Source organism: Schistocerca piceifrons, chromosome 11 (assembly GCF_021461385.2).
Source record: "Schistocerca piceifrons isolate TAMUIC-IGC-003096 chromosome 11, iqSchPice1.1, whole genome shotgun sequence".
Taxonomy (NCBI): Eukaryota; Metazoa; Arthropoda; class Insecta; order Orthoptera; family Acrididae; genus Schistocerca; species Schistocerca piceifrons.
The window spans coordinates 50315325-50342827 of NC_060148.1; the positions used below are offsets into that span (position 1 = coordinate 50315325).

Consider the following 27503-nt stretch of genomic DNA (forward strand, 5'->3'; position numbering starts at 1 on the left):
CCATCACTGGCACCGAGGTGGAACCAGCCTCCACCAGGAAACACACGACACCTCCACCCTGCTGCGCTCCACTGAGTTCTCGCTTGACACCACTCAACTCTCAAACGTCGCTGGTCTGTGGGTAGTAGAATGCACGCTACAAGCCACCCACCTCGGACCTGTTCTTGAAGTAACCACTTTGTAACAGTTCATTGTGTCAGTGTGGTGCCAACTACCACATAAGCTGCCGCTGCAGATGCAGTACGGTACGCCAGAGCCATACGCCAAACACAATTGTTCTCCCTCTCTGTAGTTGCACGAGGCCGTTTGGAGTCCAATCTTATTGGCTCCGCAGTACATTGTCGTGACCTTTTCTGGCAAGAATGATGTACAGTGGCAACATTCGGGGCAAGTTTTTCTGTAATGTTGCAAAAGGAACATGGACCTTCTTGTAGCCCTAATACACAACCTCTTTCAGTCCCAGTGACAAACATCAAATGGCAAAGTCCAATTTCAAAGATAAATGAAATATGTGACTAGGGCCTCCCGTCGGGTAGACTGTTCGCCAGGCGCAAATCTTGCGATTTGGCGCCACTTTCGCGACTTGCGCGTCGATGCGGACGAAATGGTGATAATTAGGACAACACAGCACCCAGTCCCTGAGCGGAGAAAATGTCCGACCCAGCCGGTGTTCATTCCTTCCAGCACTGCTTCAGACATTAGTCGAGCGCATGTGGCACTTCTGTGTGTTCGCTGGTGCCTTACATGATGTTAGGCAGGTGTACCAGTTTCTTTGGCACTTGAATATGCATCAGTTCCCAATTCATTATTAAAGACTGGCACGTCATGAGATTTTTGTGTCGGAATAGTAAATCAGTACGCCTGGACATCTGCTACAAGTCTCTTAGTGTAACTCGATGTCGTCCTAAGTCCACGTTGCAGGCGTATTTGTGAAACAAATACTCTTTTGTGACGAATGCGTGTCCGCAGTTGATGTCTGGTAAGGTAAAGGGAAAAATGAGCGAGTCACGGGTCAGAGACGTCACGCTTCCTGCGGTTTAACCTTCCTGCGGAAACTCTTCCGCTGCACGTAGCGCACACTCAGTCAGTGCTCCCTGCGGTACGCACCGCGTGTGTTCGTTCGCACCTCTGCGTGAGTAGCTGACAATGGACCCAGCGGGCGTAGCTACGTCGCTGCTGGTTTTGCTGGCAGCAAATAACACCTCGGTGCTCGACTGTGTCTGCAACCACGTCGCCAGCGTCACCGACGAAATGAGTTACGGCGATGGACTGATGTGGGAGACGTACTGCCAAGACCTCGGTGAGTACATCTTCGTACAGCGTCGATTCACTCGACGTTACGCAGTTGCACAGTTATGTACTCAAACAGGCAGCTTAACTTGCACATAGTGCTGTGAAACAAGGTAAAACGTTCACAGGCCACCAGTGAAGGACTACCTGTACGTCTATATCTATATGATCACTCTACAATTCATATTTAAGCAGTTCATCGAACTACATTGTACCTTCAAGTTACGTGGCTAGTGTTCCACTCTCAAACAGCCTGCGGGAGAAATGAACATTTAAATCTTTCCATGTGAACCCTGATTTCTCTTCGTCTTCTCTGTGTAGGTGGGCGCCAAAAAAGATATTCCCACACTCTGAGGAGAAAGCTGGTGATTGCAGTTTCATGAGAAGAACCTGCCTTAACGTGAAAGGTCTTTTTTTTTTTTCATGGCAGCCACCCCAATTCCTGTATTATATCCGTTCAAGTGATTCAAATGTCTCTGAGCACTATGGGACTTCTTAGAACTACTTAAACCTAAGTAACTTAAGGACATCACACATACCCATGCCCGAGACAGGATTCGAACCTGCGACCATAGCGGTCGCGCGGTTCCAGACTGTAGCGCCTAGAACCGCTCGGCCACCCCGGCCGGCTATTATATCCGTGGCACACTCTCCCCTATTTCGTGCTAATACAGAACGAGTGCCCTTCTTTGGACATTTACGATGTCCGTCAATTCTACCTGGTAAGAATCCCACTCAATACAGCAATATTGCGGAAAAGGGCGGACAAGTGTAGTGCAGGCAGTCTCTCTAGTTGCCCTGCTGCAGCTTTATAATCTTCTGCCAATAAATAGACGCCTTTGGTTAGCCTTCCCACACACATTACCTATGTGACATTTCCAATTTAATTTACTCATAATCCTAATCTCTAATTGTGTAACTCAATTAGATTTCCGCAATTTATCGTGTTACTGAAATTTCGCGGACATATTTTACTGCCCATGTTAATGACTTCACACTTTCCATTATTTAGAGTCAGTTGCCACTTTTCAAATCACACAAATATCTTGACTAAATCATTTTGAAATTTTTTTTGATCATCTGATGACTTTACGACAATAATAAATTACAGCATCAGCAGCAAGTGGCTTGTAGTGAAATAGCGTGCTGACGGAATATCGTTTCAATTATGCGACTGGATTCGTGATTTCCTGTCAGAGAGGTCGCAATTCGTAGTAACTGACGGAAAGTCATCGAGTAAAATGAAGTGATTTCTAGCGTTCCCCAAGGTACTGTTATCGGCCCTTTGCTGTTCCTCATCTACGTAAACTATTTGGGAGACAGTCTGAGCGCCGGCGCCGTGCGGTTCTAGGCGCTTCAATCTGGAACCGCGTGACCGCTACGGTGACAGGTTCGAATCCTGCCTCGTGCATGGATGTGTGTGATGTCCTTAGGTTAGTTTGGTTTAATTAGTTCTAAGTTCTAGGGGACTGATGACCTCAGAAGTTAAGTCGCATAGTGCTCAGAGCCACAGTCTGAGCAGCCGCCTTGGCTTTGTTTCCAGATGATGTTTATCGATTAATAAGGTCATCAGAAGATCCAAACGAATTGTAAAATGATTTAGAAAAAATATCGGTACAGTGCGAAAATTGGTAATTGTCGCTAAATAATGAAAAGTGTGAGATCATCCACATGAGTGCTATAAAGAATTCGTTAAACTTCGGTTACACGATAAATCAGTCAAATCTAAGCACCGCTAACTTCCACTATATAACTAGGAATCACAATAACCAACAATTTAAATTTGAAGGAACACATAGAAAATATTGTGAGGAAGGCTAACCGAAGACTGCGTTTCATTGGCAACACACTTAGAACATGTAACAGGTCTACTCAAAAGACTGCGTGCACTACGTTTGTCCGTCATCTTTTAGGATACTGCTGCGCGGTGTGGGATCCTTACCAGATAGGATTGACAGAGTACATCGAAAAAGTTCAAAGAAGGGCAGCACGTTTTGTATAATCGCGAAATATGGGAGAGGGTGTCACTGAAATGAACAGGATTTGGGCTGGACATCATTAAAACAAAGGCGTTTTTCGTTGCTACGGAATCTTCTCACGAGATTTCAATCAGCAACTTTCTCCTCCGAATGTGAAAATATTTTGATTACGCTGACCTACGATAACCATAAGAAAATAAGGGAAATTAGAATTCGCACTGAAAGATACAGGTGTTTGTTTCCTCCGCGCTGTACGAGATTGGAATAATACACAATTATTGTGAAAGTGGTTCGATGAACCTCCTTCCAAGCACTTAAATGTGATTTACCCGTGTAGATGTAGATGCAGATGAAAAAAATCTTTGTGGGCTGTTCAGATTGTCTCCTAAATGATTCATGTAGATGAGGAACAACAGAGGTCCTATAAATATTCCTTTGGAATTACTCGAAGAGTTTCCGTCGATTACTACGAACTATGACCTTTCCGACATGAAATCACGAATCCACTCGCACAACTGAGACACACGTAATTTGATAACATTCCGTCTGTGGGGAACAGTGTCAAAAGCCTTCTGAAAACATAAAAGTATTAAATCAATTTGACATCCCCTTTCGATATCACTTATTACTTCGTGAGGATAAAGAGCGTGTTGTTTCTTCACAAGAACAATATTTACTGAATATGTGTTAGTTATCTCTCGATAAAACGCCTTCTTCCAGGTGATTCATAATGTTCGAACACAGAGCATCTTCAAAATCATACTGCAAATCGTAGTTACTAATGTGGATCTGTAATGCACAGGATTACTCCTGCTTCCGTTCTTAGTATTGGTGTGACTCGTGCAACTTTCCAGTCTTCGGGTGCGGATCTTTCGTGGAGCGGGCGGTTGTACGCGACTTCTAAGTACGGAGCTGTTGCATCAGCATATTTTGTAAGGAACCTGGCTGGTATACAGTCGGGACTAGAAGAGTTCCGTTTCTTAATAGATTTGAGCTGCTTCGCTACAGCGAGGACAACTACTTCTAAGTTACTCATGTTGACAGTTGTTCTTTATTCGAATTCTGGTATATTTACCTCGACTTCTTCGGTGAACGAATGTCGGGAAACGATGTTTAGTAACTCTTATTTACTGGCACTGTCATCACTAACATCACCATTGTTAACGCGCAGTGGAGGTATTGATTGCGTCTTGCTGCTGCTGTATTTTACATACACTTCTGGAAATGGAAAAAAGAACACATTGACACCGGTGTGTCAGACCCACCATACTTGCTCCGGACACTGCGAGAGGGCTGTACAAGCAATGATCACACGCACGGCACAGCGGACACACCAGGAACCGCGGTGTTGGCCGTCGAATGGCGCTAGCTGCGCAGCATTTGTGCACCGCCGCCGTCAGTGTCAGCCAGTTTGCCGTGGCATACGGAGCTCCATCGCAGTCTTTAACACTGGTAGCATGCCGCGACAGCGTGGACGTGAACCGTATGTGCAGTTGACGGACTTTGAGCGAGGGCGTATAGTGGGCATGCGGGAGGCCGGGTGGACGTACCGCCGAATTGCTCAACACGTGGGGCGTGAGGTCTCCACAGTACATCGATGTTGTCGCCAGTGGTCGGCGGAAGGTGCACGTGCCCGTCGACCTGGGACCGGACCGCAGCGACGCACGGATGCACGCCAAGACCGTAGGATCCTACGCAGTGCCGTAGGGGACCGCACCGCCACTTCCCAGCAAATTAGGGACACTGTTGCTCCTGGGGTATCGGCGAGGACCATTCGCAACCGTCTCCATGAAGCTGGGCTACGGTCCTGCACACCGTTAGGCCGTCTTCCGCTCACGCCCCAACATCGTGCAGCCCGCCTCCAGTGGTGTCGCGACAGGCGTGAATGGAGGGACGAATGGAGACGTGTCGTCTTCAGCGATGAGAGTCGCTTCTGCCTTGGTGCCAATGATGGTCGTATGCGTGTTTGGCGCCGTGCAGGTGAGCGCCACAATCAGGACTGCATACGACCGAGGCACACAGGGCCAACACCCGACATCATGGTGTGGGGAGCGACCTCCTACACTGGCCGTACACCACTGGTGATCGTCGAGGGGACACTGAATAGTGCACGGTACATCCAAACCGTCATCGAACCCATAGTTCTACCATTCCTAGACCGGCAAGGGAACTTGCTGTCCCAACAGGACAATGCACGTCCGCATGTATCCCGTGCCACCCAACGTGCTCCAGAAGGTGTAAGTCAACTACCCTGGCCAGCAAGATCTCCGGATCTGTCCCCCATTGAGCATGTTTGGGACTGGATGAAGCGTCGTCTCACGCGGTCTGCACGTCCAGCACGAACGCTGGTCCAACTGAGGCGCCAGGTGGAAATGGCATGGCAAGCCGTTCCACAGGACTACATCCAGCATCTCTACGATCGTCTCCATGGGAGAATAGCAGCCTGCATTGCTGCGAAAGGTGGATATACACTGTACTAGTGCCGACATTGTGCATGCTCTGTTGCCTGTGTCTATGTGCCTGTGGTTCTGTCAGTGTGATCATGTGATGTATCTGACCCCAGGAATGTTTCAATAAAGTTTCCCCTTCCTGGGACAATGAATTCACGGTGTTCTTATTTCAATTTCCAGGAGTGTATGATCGGAATCTCTCAGTTTTCATTCAGATTTTTAGAAAACTATTCAAGACATGTTCCATCGAAGTTCCCGCTAAATTTCGAGCTTCTGTATAACTTTGACGATCTAGGTGTTCTTTCGTTCTTTTAAAAATTTGTGTGCTTTTTTCTGTTGCTTCTGCTACACCGTTCTGATATGTTTTGTGTATCGTGGGGAATCTGTTTGATACGCATCTCTCAACTGCGATCGATGCCATTTCCTAGCATTCAAACTCCGTCTTGTCTGTATTTAGATATTGCGATCGAAAAGAGTGGAAATTGCGTGAAGCGGATTTTTATCTGCTTGTTTAAGTAGATGTATTTTGCATGTACACTATGTGCTCAAAAGCATCCGGACATGCCAAAAACATGCGTGTTTCATATTTGATGCATTGTGCTCCCACCTACTGCCAGGTACTCCATATCAGCGACCTCAGTAGTCATTAGACATCGTGAGAGAGCAGAATGGGGCGCCTTGCGAAACTCACCGACCTTAAACGTGGTCAGGTGATTGGGTGTCACTTGTGTCATACGTCTGTACGCGAGATTTCCACACTCCTAAACGTCCCTAGGTCCACTGTTTCCGATGCGATAGTAAAGTGGAAACGTGAAGGGGCACGCACAGCACACAAGCGTACAGCCCGACCTCGTCTGTTGACTGACAGAGACCGCTGACAGTTGAAGAGGGTCGTAACGTGTAGTGGGCAGGCATCTATCCAACCATCACACAGGAATTCCAAACTGCATCAGGATCCACTGCAGGTACTGTGGCAGTTCGGCGGGAGGTGCGAAAACTTGGAGTTCGTGCTCGAGCGGCAGCTCATAAGACACACATCACGCCGGTAAATACCAAACGACGCCTCGCTTGGTGTAGGGAGCGTAAACACTGGACGACTGAACAGTGGGAAAACGTTGTGTGGAGTGACGAATCACGGTACACAATGTGGCGATCCTATGGCAGGGTGTGGGTATGGCGAACGCCCAGTGAACGTCATCTGCCAGCGTGTGTAGTGCCAACAGTAAAATTCGGAGGCGGTGGTGTTATGGTCTGGTCGTGTTGTTCTTGAAGGGGGCTTGAACTCCTTGTTGTTTTTCGTGGCACTGTCACAGCACAGGCCAACACTGATGTTTTAAGCATCTTCAAAAATGGTTCAAATGGCTCTGAGCACTATGGGACTTAACTTCTAAGGTCATCAGTCCTCTAGTACTAAGAACTACTTAAACCTAACTATCCTAAGGCTATCACACACATCCACGCCCGAGGCAGGATTCGAACCTGCGACCGTAGCCGTCGCGCGGTTCCAGACTGTAGCGCCTAGAACCGCTCGGCCACTCCGGCCGGCTCTAAGCATCTTTGTAGTTCCCACTGTTGAAGAGAAATTGGGGGAATGGCGATTTACGCTTAAAACACGATCGAGCACCTGTTCATAATGCACGGCCTGTGGCGGAGTGGCTACACGACAATAGCATCCTTGTAATGGACTGGGCTGCACAGAGTCATGACCTGAATCCTACAGAATACCTTTAGGATGTCTTGGAACACCGACTTCTTGCCCAGCCTCACCGACTAACATCGATACCTTTCCTTAATGTAGCACTCCGTGAATAATGGGCTGCCACTCCCCAAGAAACCTTTCAGCACCTGACTGAACGTACGCCTGCGAGAGTGGAAGCTGTCATCAAGGCTGAGGGTGGATTCCAGCATTACCACGAACTTGTAAGTCGTTTTCAGCCAAGTGTCCAGATACTTCTGATAACATGGCATATTTTTGGTGGGTTTAGGTGTTACGGTATTCAGTCTCACTACAACAGCCTTGTAGCCACTAATCTGTGTATCCGCTATTGTGCTCTCTATTGGTTCACCTTTATTTGTTGCTAAGAGTTAAAATATAGTTTCTAAACCATTAACACTTCGAGTGCGCTCCTGAACTAACAGTTCGAAATAGTTTTCTAAGAAAGCATTCAGTGGTATTTCGAAATAAGTTTCTTGCATGCCACCGACTCTAAACATTCATGAGGTTGTCTCCATACTCGTACACGTTCATCCACTCGATACAATTTGAAACGGGAGTCGCCCGACCAGAAAACACGTTTCCAGTCATCAACGGCTCCAGTGTATATTCTCTGCAATTCCTGTCGGTATGTACTGGTGTGCATTGAACAGCTACAGCCGTTTCCAGTCGCTATATTAGTTTTCCAGTGCCCTCTGTTATTTCGAGCAGTGGTTTGTAGAGCTACCAGTGTTTTCCAATGGCCGGTGAACGTGCTTAGCTGACATGGCGAGCCAGACTGCGTGGTGCTTACAGCAGGCCGTAGTTGTGAGGGGTGGAACGGTACTTGAGAAGACATCCTGCCTGCATACAGTCATGTAGATCGCGGATCACCCAGAGAAGGGGCGGCAAACATCATAGTTATAATAATCTATACACACACACACACACACACACACACACACACACACATATATATATATATATATATATATATATATATATATATATATATATATATTGTGGATCATAATTACTAGTGTAAACGCATGTAGTTCAAAGTACACGATACTAGAAGTAAAAAAGTCTCAGTAAACATAGCGTCGTAAATGCATACCTTAAGAGCTACGAGCAATTCTCCATCTTCGATACTGTGAAGCAGGTCTCACCTACTGCAGGCTCTTTGCTTTCCACATTTTGGGAAGTATGTCCAGTAACATTTGCTATAAAATGCAAACCTGTAAAGCTATAAGCAATTGTTCATTAGAAGAGTTGTGTTTCCAAGTAGCGAAGATGAGCACGTGTTCATAGCTCTTAAGGTGTACATTTTAGAGCCAATGTTTACTGGACACTTTTTCTTGTTTTGGTCCCTACTACTACTTCCCAAAATGTGGAAAGCAAAGAGCTTGCAGTAGAAGAAATTTGCTTCATAGTATCGAAGATGAAAAACTGCTCGTAGTTCTTAAGATATCCATTATCGACCCCATGTTTCCTGAGACTTTTTTGCTTCTAGTATCGTGTACTTTCAACTGTATGTGTTTACACTATTTATTATGATACACGGTGTATAGTGTTCGTTTCATTGTAATTCATACAAATCTACAGTATTATTCCGATCTTCATGAAATTTTGCACACTTTACCTTCAAGGGAAGAGGAAGGTCACTGTCTGCATAATATTTCGTAATCTGACTTTAAATATATGTGTTTGTGGTACATATAGAGGAAAGGTTTTTGCGAAATAACTCTGAAAGTTCTTCGCCGATCTACTTCAAATTTCTACATGATGCCATAGTGAAAATTTGGGAGGACGTAGGCTACATATATTTTTAGCAAGAGCTGGTATTGTCATTTGGAGAGCGAAACCGGTAGATACATAATACTAACTGCGACCTGTGGCTCTTTTCAGAAACTTGTATACATACCTACACACGAGCAGTGGCGGATACAGGAAAACCTCAAGGAGGGGCGCTAAAGCTATCTTGAGCTATCTTTACTTTTAGCTTAATATTAAATAATCGCCAGCCGGAGTTGCCGAGCGGTTCTAGGCGCTACAGTGTGGAACCGCGCGACCGCTACGGCCGCAGGTTCGAATCCTGCCTCGGGCATTGATGTGTGTGATGTGCTTAGGTTAGTTAGGTTCAAGCAGTTGCAAGTTCTAGGGGACTGATGACCTCAGAAGTTAAGTCCCATAGTGTTCTGAGCCATTTGAACAATTAAATAATCAAGTCACACGGAAAGTTTAAGAAAGTATCATTTGAACTGATTTATACGCATATACAACAGCATGCCATCTTACGATATAAAAAAGTTACAAATGTGGTTCTCTTCCTCAAATGAAGAATAGTATGCGCAAATTGATTAATTCGCATAACATACATTACTGGGCAACTGAAAATCCATGTTGGCTGCGGCAAGTTGCACACCAAAAACCGTGGTCGGTTACTGTACGGTGTGGGATTCTGGACAGAATTACAGGCCCCTATTTCATCGAATGAAATCCTAATGTTAGGAAGTACACCATGTTACTGGAAGAAACATTAGGTCTGTTATTGGAAGAAATACCTTTAGGAACAAAATGTAGTATCGACACTTTGCGTGTCCGGCACATTTTTCGCTGACGGCCAGAAACGAGTTGCAGAGACAATTCCCAGATGGTTGGATTGGACGCGGAGGAGACGAGTCGTGGGCGGCTCGTTCGCCAGACTCGACGCCTCTGGAGTTTTTCTTGTGGGGATTCATAAAGGACATTGTTTATAAAGACGTTCTACTACAGCTGAAGATATGCGAGAGAGAATTGTCAGAGCATGTGGTTCGACAAGTGCCGAAGTGAGAAGGAATACCACTCAATCCATGATAAGAAGATTGCAGCACTGACTTGATACCAATGTTCATCAGTTCGAACACCTTCTGTACATGGACGTTCGTGCCGCGTTTTTGACCTTCGTTGATCTTCAAAGACCTTACTGTTACACGTCATTCGATTCGTCTCGATAGCCGCTGTGAGCTAATAAGTGCCAAACTATAGCATCCCATTTAAGAAAACGAAGTTGTCCTTCATATCTCTGACGCGACACCACCTAGCAACAAAACACCAACGTCGTATTATGGCCGCCGTTGTCCCATGCAACATCTGCCCCACAAACTTTTCAGCTACTATCATACTTTCGGAGTTATTCTTGGTGGCAATAGTTGGTGACTCACCCTGTATATTCGTATGCGACTCTCATTTTCGATTCATCTGTATCTGTAATTTAATTAATTACTAAATCAACTTCCAGTATTTTCACTTACATAGCTGTCGATCTGTCTTTTATTGCAACTGCTTTTGTAATACTTTTCTAAAATTTTTCCTCTCATATGACTGAAGCCCGGCAAATAGTGTCCCCTGACGATCCAACCAAAGCCCATACGTTGGCGGGGGGTGGGGGAGGGGGGGAGGAGGGGGAAGCAACAGTAAGGAAGAAAAAAAGTTGATTGCTGTTTCCCAAGCGGGTTGCTTTCGCTGTGGGTATCAACAAGTCACAGGGCCAATCAATTTCTTGACAGATATTAAACATTTTGGGCAACGTCGGGAATTACTTACTTACAAGTATTAATGATTAATTATGTTGTAAAAAATGTCAGGCAATGTCTTTCAGCCACTGTGACGCTACTCCGATCCAGTACACTTCCAGCCTTCTCCAAACAGATGACGAGGACAGTGATCAGACGAGAGGCCACGCAGTCGTACCAAACTACGCAGTGGGCTGTGCTGCGTGCGAAGTGGATTCGCTGGCTCTTGGACACAATGCAGCCAAGATCTGTGTGTCGATTAGGACCTGGAAGCTTTCTGCATTTACAAGTTTATTAATATCTCATGTACATTACTGTAAAGCTCGCACTGATTATCTGCAATATACACACTATGATGGCATCCCGATGTTTCGGCTGTTGATGATTGCTGCCTATCAGAGGCCTCGCTTCATGAGTTTACTTCACGGCAGTGCTACCGACTGCGAGGATCACCACAACGAACAGTAACACGGAGCAGGTACGAAACAGCTTAAATGTTCTCTCGCGAGATTATCTCTCAACCGAGATAAACTTTATCAGATGGCTCCGAGGTCGCTTCTCACGGGCTCAGCGTTGTTTGCTTCCAGAGACACTGAATTTTCTCCTCTATTTCTTATTCTAGGGCTCTTATTGCTCTTTCTCCGCGCTTTTCCTGAAGGAGACTTGAGTCGCCATTTTAAAATATTCTCCTATCCTTTGTAACGGAACCAGCGGAGAGAATGTAACGGAACTAGCGGGGAGAATGTCTTTTGAGTGCTAGAATAATCTGACCACGAATTTTTAGGCAGATGAATATATTTTTTTAAATTTTTTTATTTACTGTGGGTCCACTTGCTGCCATCCAATCCTCTGCTGCTTCATTTTCGGCGTGTCTCATGTGTCAGCCACATTGCTACAAATAAAGGCAGATCTTGTTGAATTACTGTTTTAACCGATCCGAAGACTGTTGAGTAATTAGCTATCATATTAGCTTACTGTCAACCGTGTAAGTGTATGTGGAAAAAATACTGTAACACTGTGACTCTCTTACACGAGCAAAAAACGAGGATTGGAGTGCGTCAGGTAAATAGACCTGACGAGATATGCAACGTATGCAGCCCAGATGCGCATCACAGAAATTAAAACCAGTACACTAGGGGCGTTCAATAAGTAACGCAACATATTTTTTCTCGGAAATTTTTGATTGAAAAAATACGGAATTTTGTATGGTACATATTGGAATATTCCCGCCCATTGCCTCATGGAGCTCCGATAGTTGGTGGGGGACAATACGTAGCTTTTAAAATGGCGTCTGTAACAGAGGTGCGTTCCAAGCAGAGAGAATTTCTAACTCATAGGCGCGTGCTGAATGTCTACGGTGACGTGGCAGTGAACGAAAGCACGGCGAGTCGTTGGACGAGGCATCTGACGTCATCGCAACAAGGTCGCGCAAGACCTTCCGATCTGCCCCGTGCCGGCCGTCCACACACAGCTGTGACTCCTGCAGTGTTGAAACGTGCGGACACTCTCATTCGAGATGATCGACGGATCACACTCAGACATCTCGCTGCAGAATTGGACGTCCGTGTTGTTAGCGCTGACACACTCGTCCACCACGTGAACTACTCAAAGGTGTGCGCCCGCTGGGTTCCTCGTCACCTAACAGAAAGAGTGTTCTAGCAGCAGTGGACATGGGAAGATCCTGAAGAAGATCCCAGCAGAGGGGTCGAAACGTCGATTATTTTAAAGAAAATATGAAGCGGCCTAATAGCCCCGAAGATTTTAACTTCACGCAAGGACCGTCTGTGCGGAAATGCTTGCACATTACGTAACTGATAGTTACAATTTTTTGTTGGACATCGTCACATGCTGTGAAACTTGGATTCATCACTTCGAAACGAAAACAATACGGCTGTCCATGGAGTGGCGCCACACAACCCCACTTCTGAAGAAAAAACTGAAAGCCGTACGGTCAGTTGGTTAAATAATGGTGTCGGTCTTGTCGGATTCTGAAGGGGATATTCTGTTTGATCTTCTCCCACGTGGTGCAAAGGACCAATCTGAAGCGTACTGCGCTATATTCAGCGAACTGAAGAAACGACTTCTGCATGTTTGCCATCACAAAAATGTAAACGTAATATTACATCTACGTCCACATGGATACTCTGCAGATCACATTTAAGTGCCTGGCAGAGGGTTCATCGACCAACCTTCATCATTCTCTATTATTCCAATCTCGTGTAGCGCGCGAAAAGAACGAACAGCTATATCTTTCCGTATGAGGCCTGATTTCCCTTAATTTGTCGTGGTGATCGTTCCTCCCTATGTACGTCGGTGTCAACAAAATATTTTCGTATTCGGAGGAGAAAGTTGGTGACTGGAATTTCGTGAGAAGATTCCTCCGCAACGAAAAACGCTTTTGTTTTAATGACGCCCAGCCCAAATCCTGTATAATTTCAGTGACACTCTCTCCCATATTTCGCGATAATACAAAACGTGCTGCCCTTCCTTCAAATTTTTCGATAAAGTCCGTCAATTCTATTTGGTAAGGATCTCAATGCGCAGCAGAATTCTGAAAGAGGACGGACAGGCGCAGTGTAGGCAGTCTCCTTAGTAGGTCTGTTACATTTTCTAAGTGTCCTGCCAATAAAACGTAACCTTTGGTTAGCCTTCCCCACAGCCTTTTCTCTGTGTTCCTTCCAATTTAAGTTGTTCGTAATTGTAATTCCTAGGTATTTAGTTGAATTTAGATTTACTGATTTACCGTGTAACCTAAGTTTACCGGATTCCTTATAGCACTCATGTGGATGGCCTCACACTTTTCGTTACTTAGGGTCAACTGCCAATAGTCACACCAATCAGAAATCTTTTCTGAATCGTTTCGCAATTTCTTTTGATATTCTGATGACTTTATTAGTCGATAAACGACAGCGACATCTGCAAACAACCTAAGACGGCTGCTCATATTGTCTCCCAAATCGTTTACGTAGATAAGGAGCACCACATGGCCTATAACACTACCTTGGGGGACTGATGACCTTCGCTGTTCAGTCCCCCTTAAACATCCCAACAACCACCACCACTACCTTGGGACCGCCAGAAATCGCTTCTGTTTTACTCGATGACTTTCCGTCAGTTACTACGATGTGTGACCTCTCTGACATGAAATCATGAATCCAGTTACATAACTGAGATGATATTCCATAGGCACGCAATTTCACTACAAGCCGCTTGTGTGGTACAGTGTCAAAAGCCTTTCGGAAATCCAGAAATGCGGAATCATTCTGAAATACCTTGCCAATACCACTCAACATCTCGGGCGAGTAAAGATCTAGTTGTATTTCACAAGAACAGTCTTTTCTAAATCGATGTCGACTGTGTGTCAATAGGCCGTTTTCTTCGAGGTAATTCATAATGTTCGAACACAATAGGCTATATGTTCCAAAATCCTGCTCCATATCGACGTAAACGATATGGGCCTCTAATTTAGCGGATTACTCCTACTACTTTTCTTGAATATTGGTGTGACCTGTGCGACTTTGCAATCTTTGGGTACGGATCTTTCGTCGAGAGAACGGTTGTATATGATTGTTAAGTATGAAGCTAATGCATCAGCATACTCCGAAACGAACCTAATTGGTATACAGTCTGGACCAGAAGACTTGCTTTTGTTAAGTGATTTAAATTGCTTCACTACTCCGAGGCTATTTAGTCATGTTGGCAGCTGTTCTGGATTCGAATTCTGGAATATTTACTTCGTATTCTTTCGTGAAGGCATTTCGGAAGGCTGTATTTAGTAACTCTGCTTTGGCAGGACTGTCTTCGATAGTATCTCCGTTGCTATCACGCAGAGCACACATTGATGGTTTCTTGCCGCTAGCATACTTCACATACGACTAGAATCTCTTTGGATTTTCTGCCAGGTTTCGAGACAGTTTTGTTATGGAAACTGTTATAGGCATCTTACATTGAAGTGCGCGCCAAATTTCGAGCTTGTAAAAGATCGCCAATCTTGGGGATTTGGCGTCTGTTTAAATTTGGCATGTTTGTTTCGTTGTTTCTGCAACGGTGTTCTGACCCATTTTGTGTACCAAGGAGGATCAGCTCCGTCGTTTGTTAATTTACTTGGTATAAATATCTCAGTTGCTGCCGATACTATTTCTTTGAATTCAAGCCATATCTGGTCTACACTTATATTATTAATTTGGAATGAGTGGATATTGTCTGTCAGGTAGGCGTCAAATCAATTTTTATCTGCTTTTTTGAATAGGTATAGTTTTCGTTTATTTTTGGAAGATTTGGGTTTTACAATATTCAGTCTCGCTACGACAACCCTGTGTTCACTACTCCGTGTATCCGTTTTGATGCTCGTTATTAACTCAGGATTATTTGCTGCTAAGAGATCAAGTGTGTTTTCACAACCGTTTAGTATTCGTGTGGGCTCATGAACTAGCTGCTCGAAATAGTTTTCAGGAAATGCGTTTAGCACATTGCCGATGATGTGGAGGAATTGTCTGATATGATAGGAGGAGAAACAAGAGTCGATTTAGAAGAGTTAGGGGACCCGGCATTAGAGTCAGAATTTAAAAGAGCTATGGAGGACTTAAGATCAAATAAGGCAGAAGGGCTAGATAAAATCTCATCAGAATTTTTAAAAACGATGGGGTAAGTGGCAACAAAACGACTATTTACGTTGGTGTGTAGAATGTCATCCACACAATTCCGAAAACGGCAAGAGTTGACAAGAGCGAGAATTATCGTACAATCAGCTTAGCAGCTCATGGATCCAACTTGCTAACAAGGATAATATACAGATGAGTGGAAAAGAAAATTGAGAATGCGCTAGATGACGATCAGGTTGGCTTTAGAAAAGGTATAGGCACGAGAGAGGCAATTCTGAAGTTACGGTTAATAGTGGAAGCAAGACTAAAGATAAATCAAGACACGTTCACAGGATTTGTCGACCTGGACAGAAAGCGTTCGACAGTTGAAAATGGTGCAAGATGTTCGAAATTCTGAGAAAAATAGGGGTAAGCTATAGGGAGACACGGGTCATATACAATATGTACAACAGCTAAAAGCGAATATTAAGAGTGGACGACCAAAAACGAAGTGCTCGTAATAAAAAGGATGTAAGACAAGGATGTAGTCTTGCACCCCTACTGTTCAATCTCTACATCGAGGAATCAATGATGGAAATAAGGTTCAGGAGTGGAATTAAAATTCAAGGTGAAAGGATATCAATGATGCGATTCGCTGATGACATTGCTATACTGTGTGAATGTGAAGAAGAATTACACGATCTGCTGAATGGAATGGTCAGATGAGTACAGAGTATGGATTGAGAGTAAATCGAAGAAAGACGGAGGTAATGATAAGTAGTTGAAATGAGAACAGTGAGAAACTTAACATCAGGATTGATGGTCACGAAGCAGACGCAGTTAAGAAATTCTGCTACCTAGGCAGTAAAATAACGAGTGGCGGACGGAGTTAGGAGAACATCAAAAGCAGACTAGTAATGGGAAAAAGGGCATCCCTGGCCAGTAGAAGTCTACTAATATCAAATATCGACCTTAATTTGAGGAAGAAATTTCTGAGAATGTACTTCTGGTGTATAGCACTGTATGGTAGTGAAACATGGACTGTCAGAAAACCGGAACATAAAAGAATTGAAGCATTTGAGATGTGGTGCTACAGACGAATGTTGAAAATTAGGTGGACTGATAAGGTGAGGAATGAGGAACTTCTGTGCTGAATCGGAAAGGAATATGTGGGAAAAAAGTGGTAAGGAGAAGGGACAGGATGATAGGACATCTGTTAAGACATGAGGGAATGACTTCCATTGTACTAGAGGAGTTGTAGAAGACAAAAAGTGTATAGGAAGACAGCAAATAACTGAGGACATAGGTTGCAAGTGCTACTCTGAGATCAAGAAGTTAGCACAGCAGAGAAATTCGTGGCGGGCTGTATCAAACCAGTGAGAAGACTATTAATATTTTCTAATGGGTAATCAACACATAGTTTGTACAGTAAGGCTCGTGGTAATGTTCCCTAAAGACCATTCTGTTTATGAACATAGTGAATTTCTTTACGTCAACCAGCAAAGAATCTGAAATATGTGGGACATGCATGAACAGACTATATCTTTATATATGTGTCAACTCAAAGGCTACGACTTAGGATATCAGGTAGGGTGTTTACTTATCTTAAAATAAATTTGAGTAGTCATCAAACCAAAATTTACTAAAAAGAGTACCGTGATGGGGTATCATTCAGGCTGCAATAACGCAGCTAGAACTGAGACTAATTCGACAGATGCAGAGGTAATCATAGCGAAGTACACTACAAAATAAATACGACGCACCAAGAATTATGCGAATGGGACGGTAGATGTGATGAATATAGAAAGACAAACATGTAACTGTAGTTTAAGGAAAATTGGATGATTTATTGAAAAAAAAAACTTCACAAGTTGAGCAAGTCTGTAACACGTTGATCAACCTCTGGCCTTATGCAAGCAGTTGTTTGGCTCACCTTACCACTGTCTGGGGCGCCTCCAAACAGCTCTCCACTGGCCATCGGGGCCCAGTTCGAAGCAGAATTCATCAATGAAGACGATTCTACTCCAGTCACTGAACTTTCAGACCAAAGACGTGTCTACAGACGTCCTGCGCAATGGCGGGGCACCAACCAGAATGTCGCCCGCCACATGGCGCGACACCCAGGAGTGTTCTGGGGCGACGTTTCTTTTCTCTTCGTAGCAGGAACTCTTTGGTAGCCATCTGCACCGCCTTTACTGCACAGTAGTACGTCGACGATTTCCTACGCCCACTTTTGTCGCCTTTCATGGCAGACCATCCTGGGCTTATATTTCAACACGATAATGCTCTCCCGCAGACGGCGAGGATTTCTACTGCTCGTATTCCTGCTTGCCAAACTCCACCTTGGGCAGCAATGTCGCCGGATCTCTCCCCAATAAAGAACGTAAGGAGCATTGTGGAAAGAGCCCTCCCACCGTCTCGAGGCTTTGGCCATCTAATTTGCCAGCTGAGCAGAATTTCGCACGATGTCCCTCAGCAGCCCATCCAACAACTCTGTCAGTCAATGCTAAGCCGAATATCTGCCGGCATAAGGGGCAGAGTTTTATCAGCACGTTACTGACTTGCTCAGTTTGTGAAGCTCTTTCTTTAGAAAAAGTTATCAGTTTTTTTTCTTCACTTGTCGTCACTTGTTTGTTTATATCTGTACACCACATCTACCGATTCGGATAATTTCTTCGTGGTGCGTCGTTTCTTCTTTGTGTTAGAGTGCACTTTGAGAAATTTATGTTCGTATTGAATGCTGATTACGCAGTGGAAAATATTGATATTAACCTCCCATGACGCAGTTATCTATAATGAAGTGCTACCCGAAAGAACCGGCACAAACATCTAACCATATGTTGAAAATCGATATGATTTCAAACTGGCACAAAGAATGGCAACTTGCATTAAACGTTCAGAAGTATAAAATCGTGCACTTCACACATAGGAATCACTCATCTCGTAGAAATACCTGGGTGTTACAACTTGTAAACATATCGGAATGATCACATGTGCTCAGTCATATGCCAAGGCGGTGGTGGACAACGGTTAACTGGTACGGTACAGGGAACGTACAACCCATAAAAATATTACAAATGTGAAAGTAACTCTGTGTGTTACATTGTCATGACTAAATCGCTGAACCAATTTGGATAAAATCTGGTATGGAGATAGCTTGGACCCCGAAGGAAAACGTGGTAAACTCAGGGAAGAAGAAAAAAAATCCTGTTAAATTGTGTAGCTGTTCAGCACCTAATGTTTCTTTGCTTCTCTAACACTACCTTTTTTTTCAGTTTCTAAAATGTTTTCAATATTATCTATTTGTAGAATATCCTTTCCATCTTTTTTTAAGCTGGGTTGTTGTATTATCGTTATAAGTATTATGCACATTTTTAAACATGGTATACGTTAGTATCACGCAGACGACACTCCTGCAGATGTCGACGACTACAAGTGTTTATAGATTAAACCGTTACAGTGCGAAACCGAGGTCTGCTCGTGTGTGTGGTTTCTGCAGTTTTAAAAATAGCTGCTACACCACCTGGTGAAATCGTACGATTTTTACTGGGTAATATTGTGGAGACGCAATGACAAAATGCTAAGGTAGGCCCGAGAACCGTGTTTAAAACTATTACTCAGGTTCATATGGTTCAAATGGCTCTGAGCACTATGGGACTTAACATCTGAGGTCATCAGTCCCCTAGACGTAGAACTACTTAAACCTAACTAACCTAAGGACATCACAAACATCCATGTCCGAGGTAGGATTCGAACCCGCGACCGTAGCGGTCGCGCGGTTCCAGACTGAAGCGCCTAGAACCGCTCGGCCACACCGGCCGGCTATTACGCTGGGAAAGCTATAAGAAACATACCACTAGCAGTGGAAAAATCGCTACTATCGGAGCACAAAATATGCTTTCCTTAAAAGGCTCTCACTCAAAAGTGGGTTAGCAGCTACTTTCTTCTGCACCTGTAAAATTTTACTCAAAAATTATAGCCATGCGAACGTATTCGCTCGTTTTTTTTTTTTTTTTTGACACGCAGACTTCAACAAGTTCCACTACCTAAAACTCGCTCACATCCAGTAGTCCACCCCTGTAAACGGCTAATACTCATCCACTTCCAGATGCCCGTCCGCACCCACCCATTCAGCCCATCCCATCGCTGTTATAACTTTGTGTATCTCTGTCATTCTCTCCTGTCTCTCAGCCACACTCCCCTTCATTCTGTCCTACTACTACACCCTTCTGTCACTGTCTCTCTCTTGCTCTTTCTTATTGCTAATATACTATTTCTTCCTCCCCACTGCTTGTGTCTCTTCTTCTTTGTCATTGTCATACACTTCATTCACTCTGTCTCTGGCTCTCCAGCACTCCCCCCCCCCCCCCCCGGCCTCGCCCCACCGCCCTGGGACTGTCTCCTTCACTCGTTTCAAAGAACTGTTCTGTCACTCTCAACTATGCTCCACTGGCTCTGAGCTTCTCTGTTCCCCCCACACTGCCACTGTCTCGTTTGAATTTTCTGTAGCACAACCACTTTCTACCATCTTTCAGCATTTATTACTTTCCTGTCTCTTCGCAACTGCTACTCCCTTCTCTGTTAGCATAAAAGAGCGTGAGTATGTATGCATGTCTAAATCTTTAAAGATGCTGAGGAACATAGAGTGGCCAGATAGCACTCAGTTTTCAGTCAGAGTCTTTTAAATAAACAGGGACATATTCGCATTTTTTCTGTCCGATATGAACATTTCTCAGTTGTTTTCTTTCCTTTCCCTGATGCAAGAGGACATGTAACTTATATGAAAAGAAAGTTATTGGCCAATAAAATATAGATACTTTACTTACACTACGTGATCAAAAGTATCGGGACACACCAAAACCATATATTTTTCATATTAGGTGCATTGTGCTGCCATCTACCACCAGGTAATCCATATCAGCGACCTTAGTAGTCATTACACATCTTGAGAGAGCAGAATGGGGCCCTCTGCGGGACTCACGAACTTCGAACGTGGTCAGGTATTGGGGGTCACTTGTGTCATGAATCTGTACGCGAGATTTCCAAACTCTTAACGTCCCTAGGTCTACTGTTCCCGATGTGATAGTGAAGTGGAAACGTGAAGGGATACGTACAGCACAAAATGGTACAGGCCGACCTCGTCTGTTGACTGACAGAGACCGCTCACAGTTGAAGAGGGTCGTGTAATAGGCAGACATCTATCCAGACCATCGCACAGGAATTCCAAACTGCATCACGGTCCACTGCAAGTACTGTGACAGCTAGGCGGGAGGTGAGAAAACTTAGATTTCATGGTCGAGCGGCTGCTCATAAGCCACACATCACGCCGGTAAATGCCAAACGACGCCTCGCATGGTGAAAGGAGCGTAAACACTGGACGATTGAACAGCGGAAAAACGTTGTGTGGAGTGACGAATCACGGTGCACAATGGGGCGATCCGATGGCATGGTGTGGGAATGGCGAAAGCCCGGTGAACGTAATCTGCCAGCGTGTGTAGTGCCAACAGTAAAGTTCGGAGGCGGTGGTGTTATGGTGTGGTCGTGTTTTTCATGGAGGGGCCTTGCAACCCTTGTTGTTTTGCACTATCACAGCACAGGCTTACATTGATGTTTTAAGCCCCTTCTTGCTTCTGACCGATGAAAAGTAATTCGGGGATGGCGATTCCATCTTTCAACACGATCGAGCTTTGTTCATAATGCACTGCCTGTGGCGGAGTAGTTACACGAGAATAACATCCCTGTAATAGACTGGTCTGTACAGAGTCCTGACCTGAATCCTATAGAACACCTTTGGGATGTTTTGGGACGCCGACTTCGTGCCAGGCCTCACCAACCGACATGAATGCCTCTCCTCAGTGCAGAATTCCGTGAAGAATGGGCTGCCATTCCCCAAGGCCCCTGATCAAACGTGTGCCTGCGAGACTGGAAGCTGTCATCAAGGCTAAGAGTGGGCCGATACCATTTTGAATTCCAACATTACCGATGGAGGGCGCGACGAACTTGTAAGTCATTTTCAGCCAGGTGTAGGGATACTTTTGATCACATAGAGAATGTGAAACTCAGTTTCGCCTTCAGACCTGACTTTTAGAAGCAAATGGATTTTTCATGTGCTTTAGTATTACAACTTGAGGTTCCCAGATGGTAACGGAAACACTTTCCAGCATAATTCTCCCTGTTACGTCACTTTATGAATTATGTTTTCACTGCAAACCGGATTGGAGGTGTGTAATGTGCTTGTACAAGTAGGATATCTCCAACCTCTGTATCTCGGAATGGATAAAGTTATGAAAAAAAATTTCAAGATTGTTCGAGATCGGGATCTTTGGAATATTTCAGCCATTTGCTGTACATAGCTGTTTTCGAATCCTCGGCTGGGTTCTAGTCAGCCGGTGCCGGCGAAAATATGGTAAAAGACCTTTTTTGTGTGGTTTCCCAAGGAACCGCTTATAAAATAACGGTACCTCCATCAGTTTCATCAAACACATTATAGACCATATCAAATGCAAAAAGAGAGTCAACCGATTTCCTCCATTTGCCTAAGCAGGGTGAAGTGTGTACTATTCGTACTTTGATCCTGTACTGTAGGGTAGTGGCACTGAGAGGATCTTTCTGCTGGGTATGCAACTGGCCTCTAGCCCAAGGTCCATCCTCAACACTTGGCCGTACCTTTTTATCACCATCATATCCTCAGGTACGAGAACATTAAGGTCCTGTTTTTATACACGGAGTTTTGGAATATATATATATTTTTAAATATTATTTATTGTGCAGAAGTGGTACAAAGCTGTATCACTTTTCAATATAATCTCATCCACGTTCAATGCAAGTCCTCCAGCGCTTACAAAGTGCATAAATTCCTTTAGAAAATAATTCTTTTGGTAGTCCGGGCAACCACTCATGCACCGCGTGGCGTACCTCTTCATCACAACGGAACTTCTTTCCTCCCATTGCGTCTTTGAGTGGTCCAAAGATATGGAAATCACTTGGGGCAAAGTCTGGTGAGTATGGTGGATGAGGAACACACTCAAAATGCAGGTCTGTGGTTGTTGCAGCTGTTGTACGGGCAGTGTGGGGCCTTGCATTGTCATGTTGCAAAAGGGCACCTGCTGACAGACCCACGTCGCTTTGATTTCATTGCAGGCAGCAGATAATTTTTTAGGAGATCTGTGTATGATTTACTGGTGAAAGTGGTCCCTCTAGGCATGTATCTACATCTACATTTATACTCAGCAAGCCACCCAACAGTGTGTGGCGGAGGGCACTTTACGTGCCACTGTCATTACCTCTCTTTCCTGTTCCAGTCGCGTATGGTTCGCGGGAAGAACGACTGTCTGAAGGCCTCCGTGCGTGCTCTAATCTCTCTAATTTTACATTCGTGATCTCCTCAGGAGGTATAAGTAGAGGGAAGCAATATATTCGATACCTCATTCAGAAACGCACCCTCTCGAAACCTGGCGAGCAAGCTACACCGTGATGCAGAGCGCCTCTCTTGCAGAGTCTGCCACTTGAGTTTGCTAAACAGCTCCGTAACGCTATCACGGTTACCAAATAACCCTGTGACGAAACGCGCCGCTCTTCTTTGGATCTTCTCTATCTCCTCTGTCAACGCTATCTGGTACGGATCCCACACTGATGAGCAATACGCAAGTATAGGTGGAACGAGTGTTTTGTAAGCCACCTCCTTTGTTGATGGACTACATTTTCTAAGCACTCTCCCAATGAATCTCTACCTGGTACCCGCCTTACCAACAATTAATTTTATATGATCATTCCACTTCAAATCGTTCCGCACGCATACTCCCAGATATTTTACAGAAGTAACTGCTACCAGTGTTTGTTCCGCTATCATATAATCGTACAATAAAGGATCCTTCTTTCTATGTATTCGCAATACATTACATTTGTCTGTTAAGGGACAGTTGCCACTCCCTGCACCAAGTGCCTATCCGCTGCAGATCTTCCTGCATTTCGCTACAATTTTCTAATGCTGCAACTTCTCTGTATACTACAGCATCATCCGCGAAAAGCCGCATGGAACTTCCGACACTATCTACTAGGTCATTTATATATATTGTGAAAAGCAATGGTCCCATAACACTCCTCTGTGGCACGCCAGAGGTTACTTTAACGTCTGTAGACTTCTCTCCATTGATAACAACATGCTGTGTTCTGTTTGCTAAAAACTCTTCAATCCAGCCACACACCTGGTCTGATATTCCGTGGGCTCTTACTTTGTTTATCAGGCGACAGTGCGGAACTGTATCGAACGCCTTCCGGAAGTCAAGAAAAATAGCATCTACCTGGGAGTCTGTATCTAATATTTTCTGGGTCTCATGAACACATAAAGCGAGTTGGGTCTCACACGATCGCTGTTTCCGGAATCCATGTTGATTCCTACATAGTTGATTCTGGGTTTCCAAAAACGACATGATACTCGAGCAAAAAACATGTTCTAAAATTCTACAACAGATCGACGTCAAAGATATAGGTCTGCAGTTTTGCGCATCTGCTCGACGACCCTTCTTGAAGACTGGGACTACCTGTGCTCTTTTCCAATCATTTGGAACCTTCCGTTCCTCTAGAGACTTGCGGTACACGGCTGTTAGAAGGGGGGCAAGTTCTGTCGCGTACTATGTGTAGAATCGAATTGGTATCCCGTCAGGTCCAGTGGACTTTCCTCTGTTGAGTGATTCCAGTTGCTTTTCTATTCCTTTGACACTTATTTCGATGTCAGCCAAATGATCCAAAATGACGCCTTTCTCGTCCCAAAAGAGAGTCAGCATAACCTTCCCTGCTGATGGTTCTGTTCAAAACTTCTTTGGTTTTGGTGATGAGGAATGGCGCCATTACTTGCTCACTCTCTTCGTTTCCGGTTGGTGGAAGTGAACCCAGGTTTCGTCCCCAGTAACGATTCTTGCAAGGAAGCCATTACCTTCTCGTTCAAAGCGCCGAAGAATTTCTTCACGAGCATCGCCACGTCGCTCTCTCATTCCAGGAGTCAGCTGCCGTGGCACCCATCTTGCAGACACTTTGTGAAACTGGAGTACATCGTGCGCAATGTGGTGTGCTGACCCATGACTAATCTGTAAACATGGTGCAATGTCATTCAGTGTCTTTCGGCAGTTTTCCTTCACTATGGCTTCAACTGCTGCAATGTTCTGTAGAATCACTACTCGATGTGCCTGACCTGGACGAGGAGCATCTTCCACTGAAGTCACACCATTTGCGAACTTCCTACTGCATTCGTAGACTTGCTGTTCTGACAAACATGCATCACCGTACGGAACCTTCATTCGTCGATGAATTACAATAGGTTTCACACCTTCACTACGCAAAAACCGAATAACAGAACGCTGTTCTTGCCTGGTGCAAGTCGCAAGTGGGACGACCATCTCTATAGTGATACTGCGACGGTATGTGTGTATCTGCACTATGCTGCCAAATACAGGCCATTCTGCACGCTGTTTGTAGCACGCTTACCAATTTACAGGATAACGGCGCGAAATTTCGATTTGTTATTACAAATTTAAGGTTTTCATTTGACTCACCCTCGTATTAGGTACGCGTGCTGCCACATGCACACCGATTATCAACTATTTCAAGCTATACTTCGTAAAGGTAAGTTTGATTTAGAGTATTTTTCTAAGATAGGTCGGTCTAGGAAAGTTTCTGGAACTCAACAAGCCTCGAAGCAGTCTCAGATCTGCCGGACCTTACTTGCAGAACATTACGCGGCCGTAACAGCTGTAGAGACAGACCATTCACTAACCCGCTGCATTTTAGACACTTACAGCTTCCGAGCCGCTTGAACACTCTGAGCGAGGGCGTTATTTAAATGCGATATAAGAAACAGAGAGACTACGTACCTCTACATCCAAAATGTGAGAAGCATTTAGTGAGGCTGCATTTAATTATGAATCATTTAACTGACTACATTAATCATCGATTAGTCATCTTAGGGAGGATACATCAAAAATGTAAACATCGTAACGCGTTGGAATCGTAGGAAGAAATGGTCGGTCTGATTTGCTCTGGAGACGAGTTCTCACTTACATTCCTAGGAAATCCAGAGGAACCCCTGAAAACTGCATTTTTGACGGAATGTAATGAATCGATGTGTTGTTAAAATATAATTGGGAAATACAATGCATGCTTTGAGATGACTTCATTTGCTACGGGTACGGAGGTAAAAGTGCCAGGTTTTCACCTACTCTTACGATTCGAGGTCGAAATTGCCGTAATTGCCTCTTCTCGTCCTCCACGCAACCATCACCATCAGTCCCTACAGATAGACATAGTGGGGAATGGGACCAATGAAGCAGCCTGTAGGGATAAATATATCCGAGGCGTGGAAAAAAGAGAATGTTGCATGGACACCATCACCTAATTACCAATTTAAAAACTGCATTGGAGAAAATGCTAGGAGGAGATTACAAAGAAGTGATTCACCATATCCATGCACCGAGGGCCGAACTGTGAAGTCCGTATACTGCTCCGTTACTCATCACAACATAACCACGGGTATGGGAGTACAGCTGTGTCTAACGAATAATTAGTTTATACAGGAGCTTCCTTGCAAAATTGTCGTGCAACCCATCCTAGATTACTGGTCAAATGTATGAGATACATACCAAAAAGGACTAAGTTGGGATACCGAAGGCATGCGAAGAAAGCAAAGGAGAATATTAGACGAACATCAACAAAAGCAAAACGAGCGTTATGGAATGTAGTCGAATTAAATCAGGTGACGCTGATGAAATTAGATTAGGAAAGAAGACACTTAAATTAGTAGATGAGTTTTGCTATTTGGGAGCAAAATAACTGATGACGGTCGAAGTACGGAGGATATGAAATGCAGACTGTCAATGGCAAGACAAGCGTTTCTGAAGAAGAGAAATTTGTTAACGTCGAGTATAGATTAAGTGTGAGGAAGTCCTTTCTGAAAGTATTTGTGTGGAGTGTAGCCATGTATGCAAGAGAAAAATGGATGGTAAATAGTTTAAACAAGAACGGAATAGAAGCTTTTGAAATGTGGTGCTACAGAAGAATGCTGAAGATTAGATGGGTAGATCATGTATCGTGTGATGTAAAAACTGTAGAGGGAGACCAACAGATGAATGCAGTAAGCAGATGCAGAGGGATGTAGGTTGCAGTAGTTACACGGTGATGAAAAGTTTTGCACAGGAGTAGCATGGAGAGCTGCATCGAACCAGTCTTCGGACTGAAGAACACAACAACAACAACAACGAAGAGAGCAGTTCCAATGGCCACAGGCTTCTCTGAGTCGCATAAGAGCTTCAGGGGAACGCTGTCAAGGCCAAACTAGTCTCAGCTATTACTCGATAGCCTATATAGGCTGATGATCCAGTAAAAAGTTTGGAATCACAGATTAAATTAGAGCCACATACGCATTTCATTCTTCCCGTGTACAATACGCAAAGCAGGGAGGAACCCCTAATGTGTAGTTCAAGGGAAAGCAGCCTGTAACAAGCATTCCATCTACACCTACGTACGTACTGCCCCGGCCAACACACGGTGAATGCAGGAGGGTTCAGTCCGCCACTGCTAGTCATTTCCGTTCCACTCGTGAATTTCCTCAGCAGGTTTTCGCGAATGGAACATCGTCTTCCCTCCATGAGCTCCCATTTGACGTCACCAAGTATCTTAGCAACACTCGCGTGTTTATCGAACCTACCGGTAACAACTCCAGGAGTACTCCTCTGATTTGCTTCGACATCTTCCTACAGTTCGACTTGGCGGACGTACCACACACACGACCAGTACTCAAGAATGGACCGCACAGTTCTTCCATACGCTGCCTCCTTTGCAGAGGAGCTACGCTTTCCTGTAACCGAAGTCGACCATTCGCCTTACTACCTGTTACCGTCCTTACGAGCTCGCTCGATTGCTCATCGCTTTGCAGCGCTACTTCTAGGAATTTCACTGATCACTTCTTT

At 44.6% G+C, this 27503-nt stretch overlaps 1 protein-coding gene across 1 annotated transcript in view; it reads left to right on the top strand.

Moving 5' to 3' along the window:
- The first annotated feature begins 1146 nt into the window (after positions 1-1146).
- LOC124719666 overlaps positions 1147-27503 on the top strand; it is a 55627-nt gene continuing 29270 nt past the window's right edge. The window contains exon 1 of the mRNA XM_047244878.1: positions 1147-1300. Within this exon, the coding sequence (XP_047100834.1) occupies positions 1147-1300 (154 nt within the window). The remainder of the gene's footprint in view (positions 1301-27503) is intronic.